At 42.3% G+C, this 22,352-nt stretch overlaps 1 protein-coding gene and 8 non-coding genes across 10 annotated transcripts in view; all 9 read right to left on the reverse strand.

Moving 5' to 3' along the window:
• armh1 (armadillo like helical domain containing 1) overlaps window positions 1–22,352 on the reverse strand; it is a 98,964-nt gene that overhangs the window by 15,893 nt on the left and 60,719 nt on the right. Inside the window, exon 1 of one of the 2 annotated variants that reach the window (XM_031900940.1) lies at window positions 16,765–17,925. The exons of the other annotated variant lie outside the window; for it this stretch is intronic. Within the exon in view, the coding sequence (XP_031756800.1) occupies window positions 16,765–17,830 (1,066 nt within the window). The 5' untranslated portion in view covers window positions 17,831–17,925. Of the gene's footprint in view, window positions 1–16,764; window positions 17,926–22,352 lie in introns of those variants that run through there. 2 annotated transcript variants of the gene reach the window in all.
• Window positions 17,826–17,938, reverse strand: LOC116410616. Its single transcript, XR_004222531.1, has one exon. It is a non-coding gene; the product is annotated as a U5 spliceosomal RNA (small nuclear RNA).
• On the reverse strand, window positions 18,395–18,509 carry LOC116410685. Its single transcript, XR_004222588.1, has one exon. It is a non-coding gene; the product is annotated as a U5 spliceosomal RNA (small nuclear RNA).
• LOC116410687 lies at window positions 19,300–19,414 on the reverse strand. Its single transcript, XR_004222590.1, has one exon. It is a non-coding gene; the product is annotated as a U5 spliceosomal RNA (small nuclear RNA).
• Window positions 19,866–19,981, reverse strand: LOC116410619. Its single transcript, XR_004222534.1, has one exon. It is a non-coding gene; the product is annotated as a U5 spliceosomal RNA (small nuclear RNA).
• LOC116410613 lies at window positions 20,437–20,550 on the reverse strand. Its single transcript, XR_004222528.1, has one exon. It is a non-coding gene; the product is annotated as a U5 spliceosomal RNA (small nuclear RNA).
• On the reverse strand, window positions 21,009–21,123 carry LOC116410611. Its single transcript, XR_004222526.1, has one exon. It is a non-coding gene; the product is annotated as a U5 spliceosomal RNA (small nuclear RNA).
• LOC116410615 lies at window positions 21,581–21,696 on the reverse strand. The gene has a single exon (XR_004222530.1). It is a non-coding gene; the product is annotated as a U5 spliceosomal RNA (small nuclear RNA).
• LOC116410688 lies at window positions 22,155–22,269 on the reverse strand. The gene has a single exon (XR_004222591.1). It is a non-coding gene; the product is annotated as a U5 spliceosomal RNA (small nuclear RNA).

A 22,352-nucleotide genomic window follows, 5' to 3' on the forward strand; every position in this document is an offset into this window, starting at 1 on the left:
TTGGAGGGCCCAGCATGCACAACAATCCTGCACTGATACCCCCCCCAAACTGTGGTGGGCACACAAATTCTAAAGCTTAAAAGTGGCTAAGGAGGTGGGATTTTTGTGCAGCAGTCCAGACCCCCCTATTGCCAGACCTGCATGCGACCGTGGGGTCTGCTTCCTCTATGGTTAACAATGAGGGCATCTGATCAAGTGAGCAAGTTGTAAGGTGTGAGGAGAGAGGAAGTTGCAAAACTTGAGACTCTGTAACAGGATTGAAAGAGTTAAAGGAGGACAGAGGAGACTTAAGAAGGTTCAGATTGTTACTGTAATGGAGGCAAATTTTTGCAGACAGCATCTAATTTACTGTTGAAGTAGTATGCAAAAGTCCTAGGGAGTATGTACAAATTGGAGAGATCCATATAGTGCTGAATATAAAAAATATGCTTTGTGGATCTGATTTGGTATTACTGATGAGATGCTATAGTAAAGTTGCTTCGCATGAGTGAGGGCAGAGTATTATAAATTTATAATAAACAAAGTCTGTATTTGTGTGGGATTTCCTCCAAATGAGCTTTGAAGATTGTGGGCAAGAGCACAGGAATAATGTCGGGGGAGGGATCCTGGGAGCGACTTTGCTGTGTTTTCAGAGGAGAATAGATATTAATAGTGGCGGACAGAATTGAGTTATAGCTATTGACAAGTATATCCAGACCAGAGGAAGCACTGAGGGAGGAAATTATAGAACTGATAGAGCAGACGTGTCAACAGTACAAGTGTAATGCACTGATTATGCAAGAATTTCTCACTGAGTGTTAGCGGAGGGTGGAGTGAGAAACAAAAAAGGAGACACACTGGAGATATACAGAGAAGGTCAAATGGAGAAATCCAGATGACCAGGTGTGAGAGGGATCATCAATGTGACAATTAACTTCAGTCAATATAATTGCAGGACTGTCAGACACAGGAAAAAGGAGAGCCAGGTTTTAAAGTCATAGAGAAATTAGAGGATGTAGCAGACATAGGTCTATAAAAAACAGCAGAGAGAGGGTGGAACAGCTGAATTGCATACACCTAAAAAGGAGGGGAGGTTTAGAGATAAATTTAAGGACAATGACACACTACTGTATTTGTTGCGATATTTTGCTGTAGCTATGAAATGTCACATAATACTTTGCCATAGAAAATACTGAGAATAATGCTAAAGCACTCAGATCACATAATAACTTCAAAATGCATATGAAGGCATTATTTAATGATTTTGTGATTTGAGTGTTTTAGCAAAGACAATTCTAAGCATTGTTTATAGCAGGGTATATTCTGGTGTTTTGTAGCCTCAAGAAAATGCTGGCAACAAATAACACTGTCATTTTCCTAAAGTGGCAATGAAGGGAGAGCAGTGGACTGGGTAGTATTAAAGGAGACATATTGGATAAATGGAAAAAAAACCTTATTTTGTAGGCAATTATGAATAATAAATGGTGCTGGTTTCACTTTGTGCTAAAAATAAATCCTATCTGTGAAAACGGGCCCTTTATTGGAGCTCCCTATAAATCGTATCAGTTCTCGGTCCTTGTTTGAAATGAAGGGTGGGCGTGTCCCTGCCAGAAGCACAGTAGAAGGGGGATAGCCAATCACAGCTCTGCAGACACACAAGCAAAGACAGGCTTCAGTTCCCTATCAGGTCAGCCTAGCTGCCGATTGGTTCCTATCCTACAGTGCCTGTACTGAGAGCTGTCGGCTCCCCTGCACATCCAGAGAATTCAGCCAGCAGGAAGTGGAACAGATGGGCAGGAGTAATGGGGTTTTGGTGGAATTTTTCAATAAATCATATGTCATATAAATGATATGTCTCCTTTAAAGAAGGAGAAACGGCCATAAGAGAGCGCTGCCTCAGTGGCAATATCAGTCTGAGAGAGCCAGATCTTAGTTAGGGCAATGAGATGAAAAGACTTAAAGCAGAAAAGATTATAGAATAAAGTGGATCTGTTAGAAGCTGGTATTAAGAAGAGCGCAAGAGAAAGGGAGACAGGAATAGGGAAGAATGGCAATAAGATTAGATGGGTCAGAAGCATATGTGATTTTGAGCAAAAGGGAAGCATTCAGTAAGAGGACCAGCATGCCCCAATACAAGCACTCTGGGTTGCTGCCCAGTTCATAACTGATCAGGTGCTACTACCAGAATCAGGCGCTATTTGGGGGGTAGTTAATGACCTTGTCCTAATAAAAAAAACAAAACTATAATCTTGATAAGGTCAATCTTATTTTATGTTACTTATGCTAAAAAATTAATTTCTATTACATGGGGGGGCCCTTGGCTCCAAATATTCAACAGAGGATTGGTCTAAAGCAGGGGTCCCCTACCTTTCTTACTCGTGAGCCACAGTCATATGTAAAAAGACTTGGAGAGCAACAAAAGCAGCATAAAAGTTAATGGAGGTGCCAAATAAGGGCTACGATTGGCTATTAGGCAGCCTCTATGCACACTATCAGCTTACAGGAGGCTTGCTTTGGTAGTAAATCTTGTTTTATTCAACCAAAACTTGCCACCAAGTCAGGAATTCAAAAATAACTGCCTGGTTTGGGGGCACTGAGAGCAACATCCAAGGGGTCGGTGAGCAACATGTTGCCCCTGAGCCACTGGTTGGGGATCACTGGTCTAAAGAATGAAAAACTTCTGTTAGTCAAATTAGGTTAATTTGACAAGCTGTGGCAGCCATGGCTGAATGTTTGCCCAGAGGTTCTTTCTTCTGTGGAGCAGTTACAAATTATGTAATATCCCCCTTTTACAGATACATATTTGCACTTCTGCAAAGCTAAATGAAACAATACCCCTCCATCTTAGAGGAATGATTCTACATGTCTGGTGATACACATTTGTTTCTATGTATCCTTTAACAATTTTAATTTGATGCTGTATGTAAACTAATCTTTGTTTGTAACTTTCTGTATGTGACTTTGTATTTAGATAACCTGTCAACTTGTTTCTGACCTTTTTTTCTACTGTAAACTGTTTTGTTTATCAATATATGCAACTTTAATAAAATAAACATTTGTCTCATGTAATTTTTTTGGACAATTTCTTGTCTGATTTCTGGCATTAAAAAGGCACCTATCACCCCTATGTTGTTTCCCCCACCAGAGGCTAATACAGCCCGCACTCCAGATAGGGGAAACAATCTTTTCTTTAAAAAAAACAAAAAAAAACTGCCTCTGCTAGCACTGGGTTACCCGCAATGGGAGGGAGCCCCCAGTGCGGGCAGTCATGTTGGGGCACACGCATGTGCATAATGAGCAAGTGCCGCAACTCACTCATTATGCGCATATGTGCAACATAGGAGGATGATTTACATTCACCACTCCTATGTCAGGCCCATGCACATAGTCAGGGAGCAGGGGAGATCACATATTATGACCAACAGTAGTTGAAGAACAACAGTTAAAAAACTTAAAACTATTATTTCCCCTGGAGTGTGGACTATGTTAGCCTGCAGCTCTGGTGGGGGAAACAATATAAGGGTGATAGGAGCCCTTTAATTATCTTGGTAAAACATAAAAAATATTTTCAACACTGGATTGTCTAGTTTTAGTTAGAAGAGGCTCCAAACAGAAAATATACTGATTTGTATCAAGTGAGCAGCGGTTTTGCTAAGTACACTGCCTCAACATATGACCTGAGATGGCACATTCTTAGATAATAACATATAACATGTCTAGTACCTTATTACAGACCTCATCTAACAAAACAATCACAAAAAAACAACCTATTTCAAATCAAAGGTAAGAAATAATATAGAAAAGAAGCAGTGCATTTAAAAGACATGTAAAGCCTACATTTGCCTACAATGTGAATCAGTTGGGCATGTCTCCAACACCAAAATGGCATCATTTGTACTGCATATATCCCCTCTATTGGCCAGCACCATCACATTTTCCTAAAGCAAATAGCAGCTTTCACCTGGTGGCCATTTTCCCTCTGATACATAATCAGATACATTTAAATCTGCAAACAGCCTACACACACAGACCCTTATTCAGCATACATTTCATCAAGAATACAGGCTCACACAGGCACAACTGTCTCTGATAAAAGTTCTGCTTTGTTTGAGCTGAGCTCAGGAGAGTTGGTTGGGATAAAAAAAATTGAAGCAGACAGCTAGAGCTGAGTTTCTATGGGAACCAGCAATGCCATCTCTTTACTGGCTGCTAGACTGGGGGGAGTGTTTAGTAATCTGATCTTAGAACACAGATATACTTTCTTTTGTTTTTAGTTCTTTATTTTTCTCAGAAAATTCCTGCATTCCCCAAGCCAGAGTCTGCATAGCTTTCTCCTCTCTCCCCTTTCCTGCTTCCCCCTCACATAGGAATTCATAAAATTTACTCCTCCCATCCTTAGGAATGTGTAATCTAAACTGCTAAGCTGCAAGCAGGAAGCTATGAAGACCAAGCTAAAATGGCAGCTGCAATCTTAAATAAACAGAGAAAGCTTCTAAGGCTCTTTACTCAGGTATGATAAAGCTTTCTGCAGAATAAAAATAGCATGCTAGGTGGTACTAATTTGGTGAATCTATTGGCAGTTAAATGCCAAAATGACTTTCCTTCTCCTTTATAGCGATTTTTAAAAAATATCACAATTTTTTATAAAAAACAATAACTTTAGGAAAGCATTGCAACTTAGTAGTTTGGAGTAGACAGGCAGGTTTACTTATTCTGGATAAGTGTGAGGCATGGGGAATTTTTCTCAAAGAAAATTCTTGTCTTGATGTAAAAATCAGAGGTTTATTTTATTTTCCAAGACCTCCATAAAAAATAAACAAATAACCAAGGCTCTTATGTACACACATATCAAGGACTTGCAAAGCAGACTTTGTTAAAAAAAATCCTGCTATTCACAACATACAGCAGCTCTTCTGACAACCAGCACTTCCTGCTTACTCTTTACAATAACAGGGTGCTTGCAGATCCCTCCAGCCTTTTATAGGAGTTAGAGCTCCCACAATTCATTGCAGTATACCCATTATATTCCAGGAAGTGCTGCTGGCCTGCCTCTTAGAGGTGCAAGCCACCACACCCAGCTGGATCATGGGTATGGTAATACTTTTAAAGGAGAAGGAAAGTCATTTTGACATTTTACTGCCAATAGATTCACCACATTAGTGCCACCTAGAGTGCTATATTTATTCAGCAGAAAGCTTTACTATACCAAAGAGCCCAAGAAGCTCCCTCTGATAGCAGCTGTCATTTAAGCTTGGTCTTGGTAGCTTCCTGCTGCAGTTATAGCTGTTGGAAGCTGAGATCACACATTTCTAAGGGTGGGGAAAGTGAGTTCTTATGCATTCTTATGGGAGGGGCGGGAGCAGGAGAAGGGAGGGGGAGAGGGAGAGAACTGAGCAGACTCAAGCCCCAAACCTGAAGGAGCCCTAAGAGAGAAAGTTTGATACCAAAGAACATGTTCCCGAGAAAGGAGACAAGAAATCCTGAGTTTGTTTTGCTAGAGCAGAAACATTTCTGTGAGTGCTTATGGCTGTATTTACATAGACCTTTCTGATTTTTACCTTTTAGTTCTCCTTTAAGTTTAAAGCTGCACTTGCAATTAAGTATTTTACATGCCTTGATAGCAATACATCTAACATAAATGCATTACTTTTCTAAAACATTCAAATTGTTTTGGAAATACATATTTCATATTTAAATTGAACAAAAAAATACTTGTCAGGTTTCTAACCCAAAATAGCTAGTTAAATGCATGGTTCACAGGTGCTGACAGATTCAGGGTAAAGAAAGAAAAGTGCATTAGGTGGCCAGCCTAATGGAGAGAAAGAAAAATAGAAGATTGGAAATTTACCATTCACATTAATGCACACATTGCAGACAGATTAAAGTTTTACAATTCACATCTCAACAATTAGTCAGAATCTGTTCTTCCCAGAAATGTATAGGTTTCTAGGGTAAACCTTGTGATGGAATTTTGACCGTGAAATCTAAAATATGCAGCTTTCTAGAGTAGTGCATCAGAAATTTGGTAATAAAAGTCAAATTGGCTGGCAGTAAAAGGGTTAAGATGTATGTCTGGTAGGGACTTTATATAATTTACAAACCATAAATATTCTGGAAAAAAAATATCATTAATCAAAAGTATGAAGAATATAACTGTACTAGGGGGTATATTTATCATGCTGTGTAAAAAGTGGAGTAAAACATCACCGGTGATGTTGCTCATAGCAGCCAATGAGATGCTTTGCTTTTGATTGCTGATTGGTTGCCCTGGGCAACATCACCAGAAATGCTTCACTCCACTTTTGACACACCATGATAAATATACCCCTAAGTGTTTAAAATGAAGACTGCCCCAGTAAGAAAGTTTTGTGTGTTAATTTTTCTTAGTAAGTGATGGATGATTGATGTCATCAGATTGTGTAACAGTTGATGTTTACGTGACCTCACTTTTAACAGAGGCCTATTTAGAATCATTAGGGGTTTTTTTAAGTATTTTTTTTTTCTTTTTAAAAACTATACAGACAAGAATTGGTACATACAGTATAAAGGCATCAGGCCCGAAACTAGGGATACGAGAAGAGGCATGTACCTAGGGCACACCAGGTGAGGGACTGTTAAACACATGCCTCTGCTGCTTTAGCCCTATTAAAACTGCACCCTAGTGCAGCCACTGCATTCAATTTCACAGCATGTAAGAAAACCCATCTGGCAGTGAGAGAGGCAATTGGGTCAAATATGGTGAGGGGTTAGTTGGTGAGCAGGTCCTGGTGGGGGGGAGGTTGTGAAAAAAGATAGTTGGAGAATGGGTCAGGGACTGGTAAACAGGCATTGATGCTTCAGCGCCTGTACCTTTTGGCCTGGTGCTGAAGGGTAGTGTCACACTTTGCTTCTGTGTGCTCCATCTTCAGTACTGACAAACACAAGATCATTCTGCTAGTACACACATGAAAGTAAGAACGTTTGCTTAAAAATCTGTCCTGGACTGGTCTTCTGACCCCCAATCCGCAATAACAGACTGATTCTCAGTCTGCCAGTGCCCTCTTAATCACCTGCTATTTGGGTTCTAATACAATGCAGCAAAGAAAGTCAGCAGCACTCTGAATTTGTGAATTCAGAAAATGTGTTTTTTTTAGGCTGTAAGCATACACAAAAAGGCTTTTTCTCTTTTCTATGTAATTTGTAACTTAACAACTGGTACAGATTTACCAGGAAGACAAAGTCTTAATGGGGGAGAAATTAATAAGGGTTAAAAGAACACTTGTATGTAGAGGAACACAAAGGACCTTGCTTTAAAACCTCACAACCCACCTCTACATGGGACACCAGAAAAAAGGCTTTCTGAAAGTACCAGATTTTTACTAGAAAGACAATGTCATCTGCAATTTTTATTATTTCTGGGTGATGCTTCATGCAAAAGTTAGAGCAGATGAGAGATCATGATGGGCCCTGGGCAAATGCTTCTTATGTCCATTTAGTTAAATGATATATAATAAAGAAAAAAAACATTTTATTTTTATGCGAGAGAGGGAGCTAGCAAGAGGGTGTGCCTAGCCCATTGCTGCCACTTGTTTCAGACCTTTTGACTGATATCTAATAATAACATGTAGTAATATCTTTTCAGGCCCAGATAATATATAAAGGCATAATATAAAGGGATGTGGTGAAACCAGGCATGTATAAAAGGCCAATAATATGCATTTTATATTTTATATGCATTCAGAGCTGGACCACAAGACTACAAAATTTGCAAGCCTCCTGCCAAGCTTATCCTAACTCTGTTTTAAATGATAATCATATATTTGGGACTATCTCAAAGCAATTTTTTTGCAATTGTTTTTGCTTTTTCTTCCTGCAAAACTCCAATGCCACTTGTGGAAACCTCACCTGAAAGAAAATGCCTGAGAAAACTGACAGCCCGTGGCCCCCCACCTGTCTGGCTGCTGTGACTGCTTCCCTTTGTTTAAACTTTAAATGGTATCAGTACTGAGATTAACTGGCCCCCTGTATTGTTCACACCTCAGATTCAGACTGTAATCCCCTGTATTGATTACAACTGTAATCCCATGTATTGTTCACACAAATTTTGACATAATCATAAAAAGCAATTCAGTTTGTTTGATATGATCTAGCTTTCATAAAGCCATGCTGATTACTTCTGATAATGCAATTGTCAGAACATAATCTTGAATGTTATCCCTCAACAAATTGTCAATTAACTTACAGGCCTAAAATTTCCAAGAGAATGTAATTCCTTTTTAAATATTGGAATTACATCAGCATTTCTTGAGTCTAATACTACTACTAATAATACTACTTTAATATTTAAGTACCATATCCTGAGTCAGCCACTGGCAGCTTGTTTAAGCTGAGCTATTGTCAGGATGGCTGTTGAATTGGGACTGCAGTTAACTGTCTCTGCATGTTTGAAGAGCTTGCTGTTCAGCCTATGAGAGCCTTTTAGGATTTCTACACCTTATCAAGGGCCAGTCAGCACACAGCATAAGTTTTTAAGCCCAAACTAACCTTCCTTACCAGCCAGATCAATTTAGGTCTTAGAGTGATTAATGGTGTTTGTGTGTAGTGAGAAAACTACCTTCTTATGATGAATATCATTGTGTTCGGTAATCCTTTCGAATAACCCTTTCTTATACTGACCTTCCCTAATTTCTGACTAAATTGTGCTACTAATAAGTAGCTGTTGGTTCTGCTCTCTGTACAGCTGAACATTACAGCCAGCTAGCTGCTCCTTTGCACAGAGTGGGAGGGGGTGTGAGTACTTAGGAGTGCCTTCAGCCATATGAATCTTTTCAGCACATTCAGTTTTCTTAACTGTTATGTGTACATATGGAATACACTAAGGACAGAAATAATTTAATATAATTTTAAATGGCAACCATTACTATTTTAAAATCTTTGTTAAACCAATGTATGCTTTCTTTTCTTAAAGGAGCAGGAATGGCTAAGTCACTTGGGGGTGCCAAAATCTTAGGCATCCCCAAGTGACTTTAATCACTTATCTTTTACCACAGGCTGGTGCCCCTGTTAGGAGAAAACACCAGCCAGGGGTACTTGCAGAGAGCGCTTCCTCTTCCTTCTTCCTTCTGTCGTCAAAATCCCTGGGCCAGCGCATGAAAAGCCAACTATTTTTGTTAAAGTTTGGCTTTTCACTCTCCTGCGCATGTGTAAACATGCAACAAGGAAGAAGGAAGAGGAGACCACGCTCGCAGCTACCCCAGGCTGGTTTGCCTGTTCCTTCCAGATCGCTATAGCTTCCCAGACCAGACCACTGAAATCTCTCTCCTCTTCCTGTAGGCTGCCAGCAGCAGCCTTCAGTAGCAATGCACATGTGTGTAACTTGATCCTGTCTCCTGTTCTGAGCTACACATGCCCACCAGCCAATCAGAAGTGGATCTGCCCAAGGTGGAGAAGGTAGAATACCTTTTTAAAGATGGCTGCCTGTTCAAGAAAACAAATAGAAAATGTGAAGTAAGTGTGTCTGAGTAAATATTTGATTAGGTGAGCCAAAAGTGTGGTGTTTTTACTAAACAATAGGAGGACTATTGGGCAGTATCCTTTTTAAATTTTGACTTGCATTCTCCTTTAAATGAGTTCTTTCTTATCCATAACTTTTTTAAAGAAAAATATTTTTCACCTTCTTCAAGATATTGAATATGAGAATTAAAAATAATTCTTTACCTTTTTGATCAACTAACATCTTAATTTCAGCTTTTAGGGATAAAATATAATTTTCAACATTAAAACCAATATTTTCAAGTTTTAAAAGGGCTTGCAAATGCAAATTTAAAATATTAAACCATTCTTTCTTTTCTTTGCAACAACCTTACCAGCCTTAATAAAACAAAAATATCTTAATTTTAGGTTTAATACCCTCCCACCAAAGCAGCATAGAGACATGGGGGTCACATGTATTTTGCTTAAACCTTTCACATATATTAGGATCACCCAACAACATTTAATCTCCATAGGCCGCTATTAACCCTTTTTTTCCCCAGAAATTTCAAGAAAAGCACATAAAACTTGATCGCTTAAAAGTTTACACTGAAGAGGATTAAAAGCCTTCGATAAAAAAATAAAATGAATTAAATTAATTCTGGAGTTAATCCTCCCAAAACCAGGGTAACACCAGGGTTAGTAAAAGCATCATTTAACTTAAAATGGTACTGAACCCTGCTGCACTGCCCTGCGCAACAAAACTTTACTCAGATGTTTCTGGATTAAAAATCCCAGAACAATTTAACATATAATGAAGGTAGAGGCTGTAGTCCAGCAACATCAGGTTTGTATTCTTAAAGGAACAGTAACACCAAAAAATTCAAGTGTTATAAAGTAATTGAAATATAATGTACTGTGGCCCTGCACTGGTAAAACTGGGGTGTTTGCTTCAGAAACACTACTATAGTTTATATAAATGAGCTGCTGTGTAGCCATGGGGGCAGCCATTCAAGCTGGAAGAAAGGAGAAAAGGCACAGGTTTCATAGCAGATAACAGATAAGACACCATTGTATTCTACAGGGTTTTTCTGTTAGCTGCTATATAACATGTGCCTTTTCTTCTTTTGAATGGCTGCCCCCATGGCTACACACCAGGGTTTATATAAACTCTAGTAATGTTTCTGAAGCAAACACAAAACTTTTACCAGTGCAAGGCAGCAGTACATTATAGAAATATGCATGATTCTTCACAGGACAATAGCTTGATTGTAGTTATATATTTATATGTAAAGTCTTACCCTTGATGGTAGTGGGTCCAGGTGCTCATGCCCCAGACCTTCAGCTTAGGAAGCCATGTGGGAATATACAGGAACAAAACAGCAGGCAGGCACATCTGGTATCCAAAAAATGTGAATAAAGTCTAGAGTGGCAGCTTGTAGTCTTAATTAAGCAGTACATTATAGTTTAATTTCTTTGAAATATATACATTTTTTGGTGTTACTGTTCCAAAAGCAAAGCAAAATTGCCCGAAATCTCAAGGGCCCGCGGCTTAAAATTCAAGAATCCATCAGCATTCTCATTGGTCACTTCTCTTACTGTTATAATGAGATTTTTGGTCAGTAGAACGCTCAGTGGTGAATCTTCTTGAATCTATAATTACGATTTTTACCAACTTGTATATCAAAACAAGGAGGCGCAGTGGAACAGTGTTATGATTGGGTTTACAACCCAATTTTTTAACAAATGAGAAGTACAGTCTGTTTTACCAGGATCACCTCCAAGTTGATGTTCTCCTGTAAAAACACAGTTAAAATCCCCACTGACCAGCACAGATGACCCGACACAAACCATAGGTAAAACATTAAATAAATCAGCCCTCTCCTGCTTGTTAGGAGAGGCATAAACAATTAAAATACAAATAAAATTACCCTTAAAAAACAAATGAACTAATATAGCATGGCCAGGCATAATTTCAATAACATTTTGTAAAGAAACATAAGAACCATAAAAAATAATTCCCAACCCAGCAGACTTGCCATCATTACTTCACATTATCATTGGAAACTGCAAAAAAAAGAATAAAAATAACTTTATTAATAATAACTTTAAATTACTTATAAAATTCTAAACCTTCCTTCTTGCTTCTTTTGAGGAAACCTTCCTACCCTCCACAATTAACTAATTAACGGTATCCACTTCTTCATCATCAGACAGGTTGCCAGGAACTCTTGAATCTCCATATCACTTATTTTTCCAAAAAGCATAGCACATGAGATGACTCAACACAATTCTGATTAGCTTTACAGCTGTCAGCCAAATGACTGTAATTCCAGCACCTCCTGCAGGACACAGGAATACCACTGAAAAAACAGTCAAGGTTAATATTCCCAAAACAAAACCTCACTGGGGGGGTGTAGACACCCTCCGTTTAGAAGAAGGGAGGTTCCATTTAAATATACGGAAAGGATTTTTTACTGTGCTGGCTGATACATGATATAGCTTTAAGAAGGGACTGGATGGATTCTTAGGGAGTGAGGGAATACAGGGTTATGGGAGATAGCTCTTAGTACAAGTTGATCCAGGGACTGGTCCGATTGCCATCTTGGAGTCAGGAAGGAATTTTTTCCCCTCTGCAGCAAATTAGAGAGGCTTCAGATGGGTTTTTTTTGCCTTCCTCTGGATCAACTAGAAGTTAGGCAGGTTATATATAGGCATTATGGTTAAACGTGATGGACGTATGTCTTTTTTCAACCCAACTTACTTACTATGTTACCCTTCTGAAACACTGCCTTTAAACTTGGACATCCAGATGCCCAACTCATTCAAGACTTTACTGACAAATACCAAACCTCTTCCAGAACTTAACCAGCACTGCCTTAATCTCTTTCAAAGATACCAGAAGCTAATAAGATTTCACAGTCAAAACCACCTGTTCCTGGGCAAAATTGGGAAAGACTTTATAGCCCTTCAAATGCACCTCTTCCAGGTTCTCCGATAAGATCTTCAAAATGCCATGAAAGACACTTTCTCCAACAAAAGTTAAATCAAAAATACCTCTTTATGGGTAGTCCTAGAAGACGAGAATCGCGTTTCTCCTCACATACCCATACACCTCCAGAATTTTGTCTGCCACATACAAAAGCTTCTTCTTTGAACAGCATCTCCACACAAGCAAATGGGGACTCTCCAAGATACATGTTTAAAGCCGCCAAACAGTCCCGTGCCTTCTTAATGCACCATGGGTATGCAAATGAGCTAACGATCTGGAGGCGAGACTCGCAAGAGCCGGCTTCTAGAGCCGTCTGCCTGCCCAGCCTCCCTCCTCCTCGAGCCAGTCAGCAAGCAAAGTGCTTCGGCCCTGCATTACTACCCCCTTGCACGCAGACAAGCACGCTTGCTCTTCAAAAAGCTGTGCCTTTTGCGCTGGATACTGGCACCCTCCCTTTTTGGCTGTCTTTTCAACTGTATCAATAGCATGGCGTGAACCAAGCCTCAAAAAAATCAATGAAACTCATGGTCGTTCCTCTCCACGGAAATCTTTAGTAAATTTTTTTTTTTTTTTTTTTTTTAAACCACTCAGTGGTTAGAAAGATACTCTGTCAAATAAATATTTAGACAATAAGTCTTTCAATTTACATCATCGTGGCATCTTTTATTTAATGACAATTAAATTAGCAAAAGAAATATACATAATTATTTGATCAGAAAACGCCATTTTTTTATACTTCCATATGCCTTCTGCATCAGTAGCATTTGAACGATAAACATCTCTCAGATAATACACATATAATTTCCCCAAAATCATATTTAAACACATTTCTTTCCCAATCACTTGGTTTTTAAAAATTAATAGATTCCTAACATCCCATAGGATTTCTTTAATACAGCCTAACAACAGCCATAATACTCTTGATTTCACTTTATCAGCAACACCCAACCCGAACATAATTGTTCCCCAGGTAACAGTCTCCAACCCACATAACTCTCTAAATAAAGGTTTGAGCCCATCCCTAACCCCAGCGCATACACACAACCCCAAAATAAATGCTCTACTGTTTCAGTATCACCGCATCCTCCACTTGACACACAGCAGCCCTACACAATCCCCGCTTCCACAGAAATTCCCTTGTCGGTAAGCACTTATGCAGGGACATCCATACCACATCCCGCTGACGCTTTGCCAACTCAGACTTTTGCAACTTTTTCCACAATCTCAGAGAATTATCAGAATTCAACCCATCTGCGTTACTTACACACTCATTCCTCCTTATCCATTCTTTAACCACTTTTTTGTTTTTCTCTTCTACCCCAATTTCTCCAGCTCATATGTTTCCCTAAACTCTTGCAGACATAAATAGAACTTAGGAACTACAAAATGAACAGGTCTATTTAACTCTCTAGCCTGCCATCCCCACCGCCTAAACAGCCACCCACCCATATACTGAATCATACAAGCACAGCAGCTATCCTTACTTAATATTCTCACAATACAGCCCCAATATTGCAGCTGCACAAACACACCAATATTTGGTAAATCCAGCCCACCATTTTTCTGCTGCTTATAAACAATTTCTCTCCTCAACTTCTCCATACGGGACCCCCACAAGAAAACAAAAATCAGCCTATTAATTTTTTGCACACACTTGGTCTCAGGAGGGAACACATTACTTGCATAAATAATGGTAGACAACAAGACAGCTTTCACCACAATCACTTTCCCAACCAAAGATAAGTCTCTCAGGCACCAAAAACGCAACTTCCTTGCAATTTTCTCACCCACAGCATTCCACACCACCCCCACTCAATTTCTTATCAAAAAAGATCCCTAGCACTTCAATCCATCCCTTGCAACCTCTATCACATCCTCCTCCAGTTCCACATCTTTGCCAAAAACACAAAGTTTACACTTACTCCAATTAATCCTCATATTTGATACACAACAAAATACATTTAGCAATAACTTCATCCTATGTATCGCCACATATGAGTCACACAAAATAACAATGTCATCCATGTAACATAATGATTTAACCTTCCTCCCTCCACTACCCGGTACATCAAATCCCCTAATAACCTTATCTTTCTGCACTAATCTCAATAAAGGTTCCATTATACAAATAAAGGCAATGGGGGACAGGGGGCACCCCTGCCTCACTCCGGACAATACCTTAAAGTTCTCACCCAAAAAACCATTAACTAACAACCTGCTCACAATATCAGAATAGAACCCTTAATCACTTTTAGCAACCTCTCTGGGATCCCCATTCTACTTAAAATAGCAAACAAAAACTTATGTGAGACCTTATCATATGCTTTCTCTAGATCTATTGAAGCCCACAAACATGGAACAATTTCTCTCCTGAACATAAGAAATAATATCACGTAACAAAATTAAATTCTCCGTAATTATCCGTCCAGGCACCGCACACGCTTGAGATTCACCAATCAACTTCTCCACAACCAGCCGTAACCTGTTTGCCACTATCTTTGCCAGAATCTTATAATCCGAGTTTAATAATGTAATCGGTCGCCAGTTTCTAATATCCTGCCGATCCCCCTTTTTGAAGATTAAAACAATAACCCCTTCCTTCATAGATCTAGACAACACTCCATTCTGCATAATATATTTACATACTTCCAAAAACTCCTCCTTAATTATATCCCAGTATTTCACATAAAATTCACTGATTAGCCCGTCACTACCCGGAGTTTTATTTAAGGCCATCGACTTCACCGTCTCAAAAATTTCACCAACATCCACATCTTTGGCCAAAAAGTCTATGTCCCCTTGTCCAAACAGTTATCAATTATATTCAAGAAACCCATATCCATTTCCTCTTTGCTCCCACAAAACAAATCCGCATAAAACTCTCTGATACATTTATACATTTCCCCCCCATAAACCTCAACACCCTCCTTATTTCGAATTTTGTCAACGACACCTCTTTTATTACAGATTTTTTTGAAAAAGAAACGTGAGCATTTCTCATCATTATCAAGATGCTTAATTTTGGTTCTATAAATGATACTTTTGCCCCTTTCATTAATTGTCTTTTGAACTTCCTTTCTAACCTTAATCATTTCCTCTTCTACATCAACAGCAGCATTTCTAAGTTTATACAGCATTTGCAGCCTATTACATAATCCGTCATACAGATTCCTCCTCAATCTGCCTTTCTTATATCCTTCCTGTTTAAAAAACTTGGCTATTTTACCTTTTGCCCAATCCCACCACTCCAGTATATTAACAAAATCCCCTTTCTCCATACACCACTTCCTATATAAGCACTCAAATTGTTCCCTGCACGCATTATCCTCCAATAGCTTAGAATTTAATTTCCATAAACCCCGCCCAAACGAAAATTTATTGTTCAATATAACTTCACAACAAAGAATTACATGATCAGAAAAAGGAATGGCCTGAGTACTCATCCTACCCAAACTGAAATGCTCAGAAAAAATACAGAAATCAATTCTAGACATAACATTTCCTTTGTCTGAAAAGAAAGTAAACATTGTTTCTTTAGGTTGAGCAACATCATGTGCATCTTTTAGCCTAAAATCACACAATATTTTGTTTAACAGCTTCCCCGCCGCATCTAATTTACATATCCCAACCCCTCTCCTATCCTTGCTATTTCGGATACAATTTAAATCACCTGTCAAAATAACTGGCCCTTTATTAGGCAAAAAAAACTGAAGATTTTCAAAAAACTCAATTTTCTCACTTCTTACCGCAGGTGCATACAAATTAAATATTCTGAACTTTTCCCCATATAACTCCATATCCACCATTAACACCCTCCCAGGAACAACCACCATATACTGATTGACTGTTATATTCACATTATTAATCAAAACCCCCACCGCTGCACATCTGTTACTCTCTGATTTAGACCAAATACTGTCACCATAGTTCCACTCACTCTTTTTTGGGACAGAACTGAAAGAGCATTCCTGGAGGCAGAAAACATCCCCACCCAGATTATGCAAATGATCCAGCACAGCAGCCCTCTTCACCACTGATGAAAACCCCCTTACATTTAGGGAGACTATCTTTAGAGACATACAAATGTGCAGTTGTTACATCATGCAAGCATATTATGATTCTTTAGAACTACAGCTGAAGAAACAAACATTCTGCAGATTCTCCACACTCTCACTTTCCAAGTAGCTTTGGTCAGGTGATTGTACAGCTTCCCTGAAAATTACAGGAGTCTCCGAGCCGGAACCTGAGGCAACCCTCCCCCAAATCCCCAGCAGTACAGTGAGGAGATGGTTTAGCTCTTTTAGCCGGACTACACACTTCATGCACAGCAAGATTTTTGTTACCACTTTGCACGTCCATTGACTCCTCCACCACTTCCTCATCCCCAGCCGTGTCCCAGACGATTTCTTCAGCGATATTTCCATCAGAAAGTGGACTCACAGCACTACCAATCAAGAGTTCCTCCAATACACCTGCAGTTTGGCTCTCATCAGGGGCCGCACCTTCTTCCACTCTAGGCACTTCCCCCACACTCTCCAGTGTAGCCTCCTCAGCTGTTGGCTCAATCACAGTTAATAATTCAGTTTCAGCAACAACATTTTCAGAATTGTCAGACAGAGACAGCCCACCTCCAGTTTCTCTCACCACTTCAGCCTTAGGTGGTTCAGCCCTTTTCACAATCTCTGCATAGGACACCCTAGCTGCTGAAACTCTTGGGCAGTTTCTAGCTGGATGCTCCTGGCTTCCGCATATATCACACAGCCTTGGTTGCATGCAAGCACCAGCTTCATGGCCCACATTACCACAATTGCGGCAGCACTTACCCTTAGGGCAGTCATCACGGATATGGCCATAAGTGAAACATTGCCTACAGTACTTGGGTTGGCCAGGGTAATACAAAAAACCCCTGTTTCCAGCAATAGAAAAATTTGCTGGAGGGTGCTTAACCCCTCCAATGCCATCCGGGTCAGGCCTGAGCTTCACCCAAAATTTCAGGTTTCCATTAAATATTTTAAAGCAATTTGTTTGCCTTATACCTCCTTTAATTTTACTGCAGTACTTTTTCAAAAAGGCCAGAATCAGACCCAAATCAGTAAACGGGTTAAACATGTGCAAAATAAGAGGTTTTTCTTCCATGAAAGATAGCGGGAGTACATCAAAAATCTCCAAAGGAGCCATGTTTCTCTTTGCCTTAAATCTTTCAAAAATATCCACACACAGAGATTCACTATAGAAAGTCACATCATATGATCTAGGTGATGCATAATCCTGCAGGCAGAAGATGTCTTTTACCTGAATCTCAAGCTCTTTCATTAGTATCTGTTTCACAAACGATCCCAGCTCGACTCTAGTCACACATCCAGGCTTCACCTGAAAACAGAGCGTATTCCTCACAGAACCGGTCTCCATCGCTTTGGCTGAGAGTTATAACTCAATGAAACTCATGGTCGTTCCTCTCCACGGAAATCTTTAGTAAAAGGCGAAAGATTTATTCGATTTGAAGAGTAACCAGAGTATGCCATCCACCCCACCAGGTCAAAGGCTGCCTGGGAAGCAGGTGCGCGCACACCCGCTGAGAGCAAACAGGTCCACTGCCTTCAACTCCCAAAACAGAGCGCCTTTGACAGGAGCACGTCAATAACTGACCAAGCTCCCTCCGAGACAGAGTTTGAAAGCGGCGGAAACGCTACGAGCCGAACACAGCACGTACCGCCGCGCACCCGTGCCTTCTTAATGCACCATGGGTATGCAAATGAGCTAACGATCTGGAGGCGAGACTCGCACGAGCCGGCTTCTAGAGCCGTCTGCCTGCCCAGCCTCCCTCCTCCTCGAGCCAGTCAGCAAGCAAAGTGCTTCGGCCCTGCATTACTACCCCTTGCACGCAGACAAGCACGCTCGCTCCTCAAAAAGCTGTGCCTTTTGCGCTGGATACTGGCACCCTCCCTTTTTGGCTGTCTTTTCAACTGTATCAATAGCCTGGCTTGAACCAAGCCTCAAAAAATTCAATGAAACTCATGGTCGTTCCTCTCCACGGAAATCTTTAGTAAAAGGCGAAAGATTTATTCGATTTGAAGAGAAACCAGAGTATGCCATCCACCCCACCAGGTCAAAGGCTGCCTGGGAAGCAGGTGCGCGCACACCCGCTGAGAGCAAACAGGTCCACTGCCTTCAACTCCCAAAACAGAGCGCCTTTGACAGGAGCACGTCAATCACTGACCAAGCTCCCTCCGAGACAGAGTTTGAAAGCGGTGGAAACGCTACGAGCCGAACACAGCACGTACCGCCGCGCACCCGTGCCTTCTTAATGCACCATGGGTATGCAAATGAGCTAACGATCTGGAGGCGAGACTCGCACGAGCCGGCTTCTAGAGCCGTCTGCCTGCCCAGCCTCCCTCCTCCTCGAGCCAGTCAGCAAGCAAAGTGCTTCGGCCCTGCATTACTACCCCCTTGCACGCAGACAAGCACGCTCGCTCCTCAAAAAGCTGTGCCTTTTGCGCTGGATACTGGCACCCTCCCTTTTTGGCTGTCTTTTCAACTGTATCAATAGCCTGGCGTGAACCAAGCCTCAAAAAATTCAATGAAACTCATGGTCGTTCCTCTCCACGGAAATCTTTAGTAAAAGCCCGTGCCTTCTTAATGCACCATGGGTATGCAAATGAGCTAACGATCTGGAGGCGAGACTCGCAGCGAGCCGGCTTCTAGAGCCGTCTGCCTGCCCAGCCTCCCTCCTCCTCGAGCCAGTCAGCAAGCAAAGTGCTTCGGCCCTGCATTACTACCCCCTTGCACGCAGACAAGCACGCTCGCTCCTCAAAAAGCTGTGCCTTTTGCGCTGGATACTGGCACCCTCCCTTTTTGGCTGTCTTTTCAACTGTATCAATAGCCTGGCGTGAACCAAGCCTCAAAAAATTCAATGAAACTCATGGTCGTTCCTCTCCACGGAAATCTTTAGTAAAAGGCGAAAGATTTATTCGATTTGAAGAGAAACCAGAGTATGCCATCCACCACCAGGTCAAAGGCTGCCTGGGAAGCAGGTGCGCGCCACACCCGCTGAGAGCAAACAGGTCCACTGCCTTCAACTCCCAAAACAGAGCGCCTTGACAGGAGCACGTCAATCACTGACCAAGCTCCCTCCGAGACAGAGTTTGAAAGCGGTGGAACGCTACGAGCCCGAACACAGCACGTACCGCCGGCGGCACTCCGTGCCTTCTAATCACCATGGGTATGCAAATGAGGCTAACGATCTGGAGGCGAGACTCGCACGAGCCGGCTTCTAGAGCCGTCTGCCTGCCCAAGCCTCCCCTCCCTCGAGCCAGTCAGCAAGCAAAGTGCTTCGGCCCTGCATTACTACCCCCTTGCACGACAGACAAGCACGCTCGCCCTCAAAAGCTGTGCCTTTTGCGCTGATACTGGCACCCTCCCTTTTTGGCTGTCTTTCAACTGTATCAATAGCCTGGCGTGACCAACCTCAAAAAATTCAATGAAACTCATGGTCGTTCCTCTCCACGGAATCTTTAGTAAAAGGCGAAAAGATTTATTCGATTGAAGAGAAAACCAGAGTATGCCATCCACCCCACCAGGTCAAAGGCTGCCTGGGAAGCAGGTGCGCGCACACCCGCTGAGAGCAAACAGGTCCACTGCCTTCAACTCCCAAAACAGAGCGCCTTTGACAGGAGCACGTCAATCCACTGACCAAGCTCCCTCCGAGACAGAGTTTGAAAGCGGTGAAACGCTACGAGCCGACACAGCACGTACCGCCGCGCCGTTCGGCCTTCTTATGCACCATGGGTATGCAAATGCAAGCTAACGATCTGGAGGCGAGACTCGCACGAGCCGGCTTCTAGATGCCGTCTGCCTGCCCGCCTCCCTCCTCCTCGAGCCAGTCAGCAAGCAAAGTGCTTCGGCCCTGCATTACTACCCTTGCACGCAGACAAGCACGCTCGCTCCTCAAAAAGCTGTGCTTTTGCGCTGCGATACTGGCACCCTCCCTTTTTGGCTGTCTTTTCAACTGTATCAATAGCCTGGCGTGAACCAAGCCTCAAAAAATTCAATGAAACTCATGGTCGTTCCTCTCCACGGAAATCTTTAGTAAAAGGCGAAAGATTTATTCGATTTGAAGAGAAACAGAGTATGCCATCCACCCCACCAGGTCAAAGGCTGCCTGGGAAGCAGGTGCGCGACACCCGCTGAGAGCAAACAGGTCCACTGCCTTCAACTCCCAAAACAGAGCGCCTTTGACAGGAGCACGTCAATCACTGACCAAGCTCCCTCCGAGACAGAGTTTGAAAGCGGTGGAAACGCTACGAGCCGAACACAGCACGTTACCGCCGCGCACCCGTGCCTTCTTAATGCACCATGGGTATGCAAATGAGCTAACGATCTGGAGGCGAGACTCGCACGAGCCGGCTTCTAGAGCCGTCTGCCTGCCCAGCCTCCCTCCTCCTCGAGCCAGTCAGCAAGCAAAGTGCTTCGGCCCTGCATTACTACCCCCTTGCACGCAGACAAGCACGCTCGCTCCTCAAAAAGCTGTGCCTTTTGCGCTGGATACTGGCAACCCTCCTTTTTGGCTGTCTTTTCAACTGTATCAATAGGCCTGGCGTGAACCAAGCCTCAAAAAATTCAATGAAACTCATGGTCGTTCCTCTCCACGGAAATCTTTAGTAAAAGGCGAAAGATTTATTCGATTTGAAGAGAAACCAGAGTATGCCATCCACCCCACCAGGTCAAAGGCTGCCTGGGAAGCAGGTGCGCGCAACCCGCTGAGAGCAAACAGGTCCACTGCCTTCAACTCCCAAAACAGAGCGCCTTTGACAGGAGCACCGTCAATCACTGACCAAGCTCCCTCCGAGACAGAGTTTGAAAGCGGTGGAAACGCTACGAGCCGAACACAGCACGTACGCCGCGCCACCCGTGCCTTCTTAATGCACCATGGGTATGCAAATGAGCTAACGATCTGGGAGGCGAGACTCGCACGAGCCGGCTTCTAGAGCCGTCTGCCTGCCCAGCCTCCCTCCTCCTCGAGCCAGTCAGCAAGCAAAGTGCTTCGGCCCTGCATTACTACCCCCTTGCACGCAGACAAGCACGCTCGCTCCTCAAAAAGCTGTGCCTTTTGCGCTGGATACTGGCACCCTCCCTTTTGGCTGTCTTTTCAACTGTATCAATAGCCTGGCGTGAACCAAGCCTCAAAAAATTCAATGAAACTCATGGTCGTTCCTCTCCACGGAAATCTTTAGTAAAAGGCCGAAAGATTTATTCGATTTGAAGAGAAACCAGAGTATGCCATCCACCCCCACCAGGTCAAAGGCTGCCTGGGAAGCAGGTGCGCGCACACCCGCTGAGAGCAAACAGGTCCACTGCCTTCAACTCCCAAAACAGAGCGCCTTTGACAGGAGCACGTCAATCACTGACAAAGCTCCCTCCGAGACAGAGTTTGAAAGCGGTGGAAACGCTACGAGCCGAACACAGCACGTACCGCCGCGCACCCGTGCCTTCTTAATGCACCATGGGTATGCAAATGAGCTAACGATCTGGAGGCGAGACTCGCACGAGCCGGCTTCTAGAGCCGTCTGCCTGCCCAGCCTCCCTCCTCCTCGAGCCAGTCAGCAAGCAAAGTGCTTCGGCCCTGCATTACTACCCCCTTGCACGCAGACAAGCACGCTCGCTCCTCAAAAAGCTGTGCCTTTTGCGCTGGATACTGGCACCCTCCCTTTTTGGCTGTCTTTTCAACTGTATCAATAGCCTGGCGTGAACCAAGCCTCAAAAAATTCAATGAAACTCATGGTCGTTCCTCTCCACGGAAATCTTTAGTAAAAGGCGAAAGATTTATTCGATTTGAAGAGAAACCAGAGTATGCCATCCACCCCACCAGGTCAAAGGCTGCCTGGGAAGCAGGTGCGCGCACACCCGCTGAGAGCAAACAGGTCCACTGCCTTCA

The sequence above is a fragment of the Xenopus tropicalis genome, chromosome 4 (genome assembly GCF_000004195.4).
Source record: "Xenopus tropicalis strain Nigerian chromosome 4, UCB_Xtro_10.0, whole genome shotgun sequence".
NCBI lineage: Eukaryota > Metazoa > Chordata > Amphibia > Anura > Pipidae > Xenopus > Xenopus tropicalis.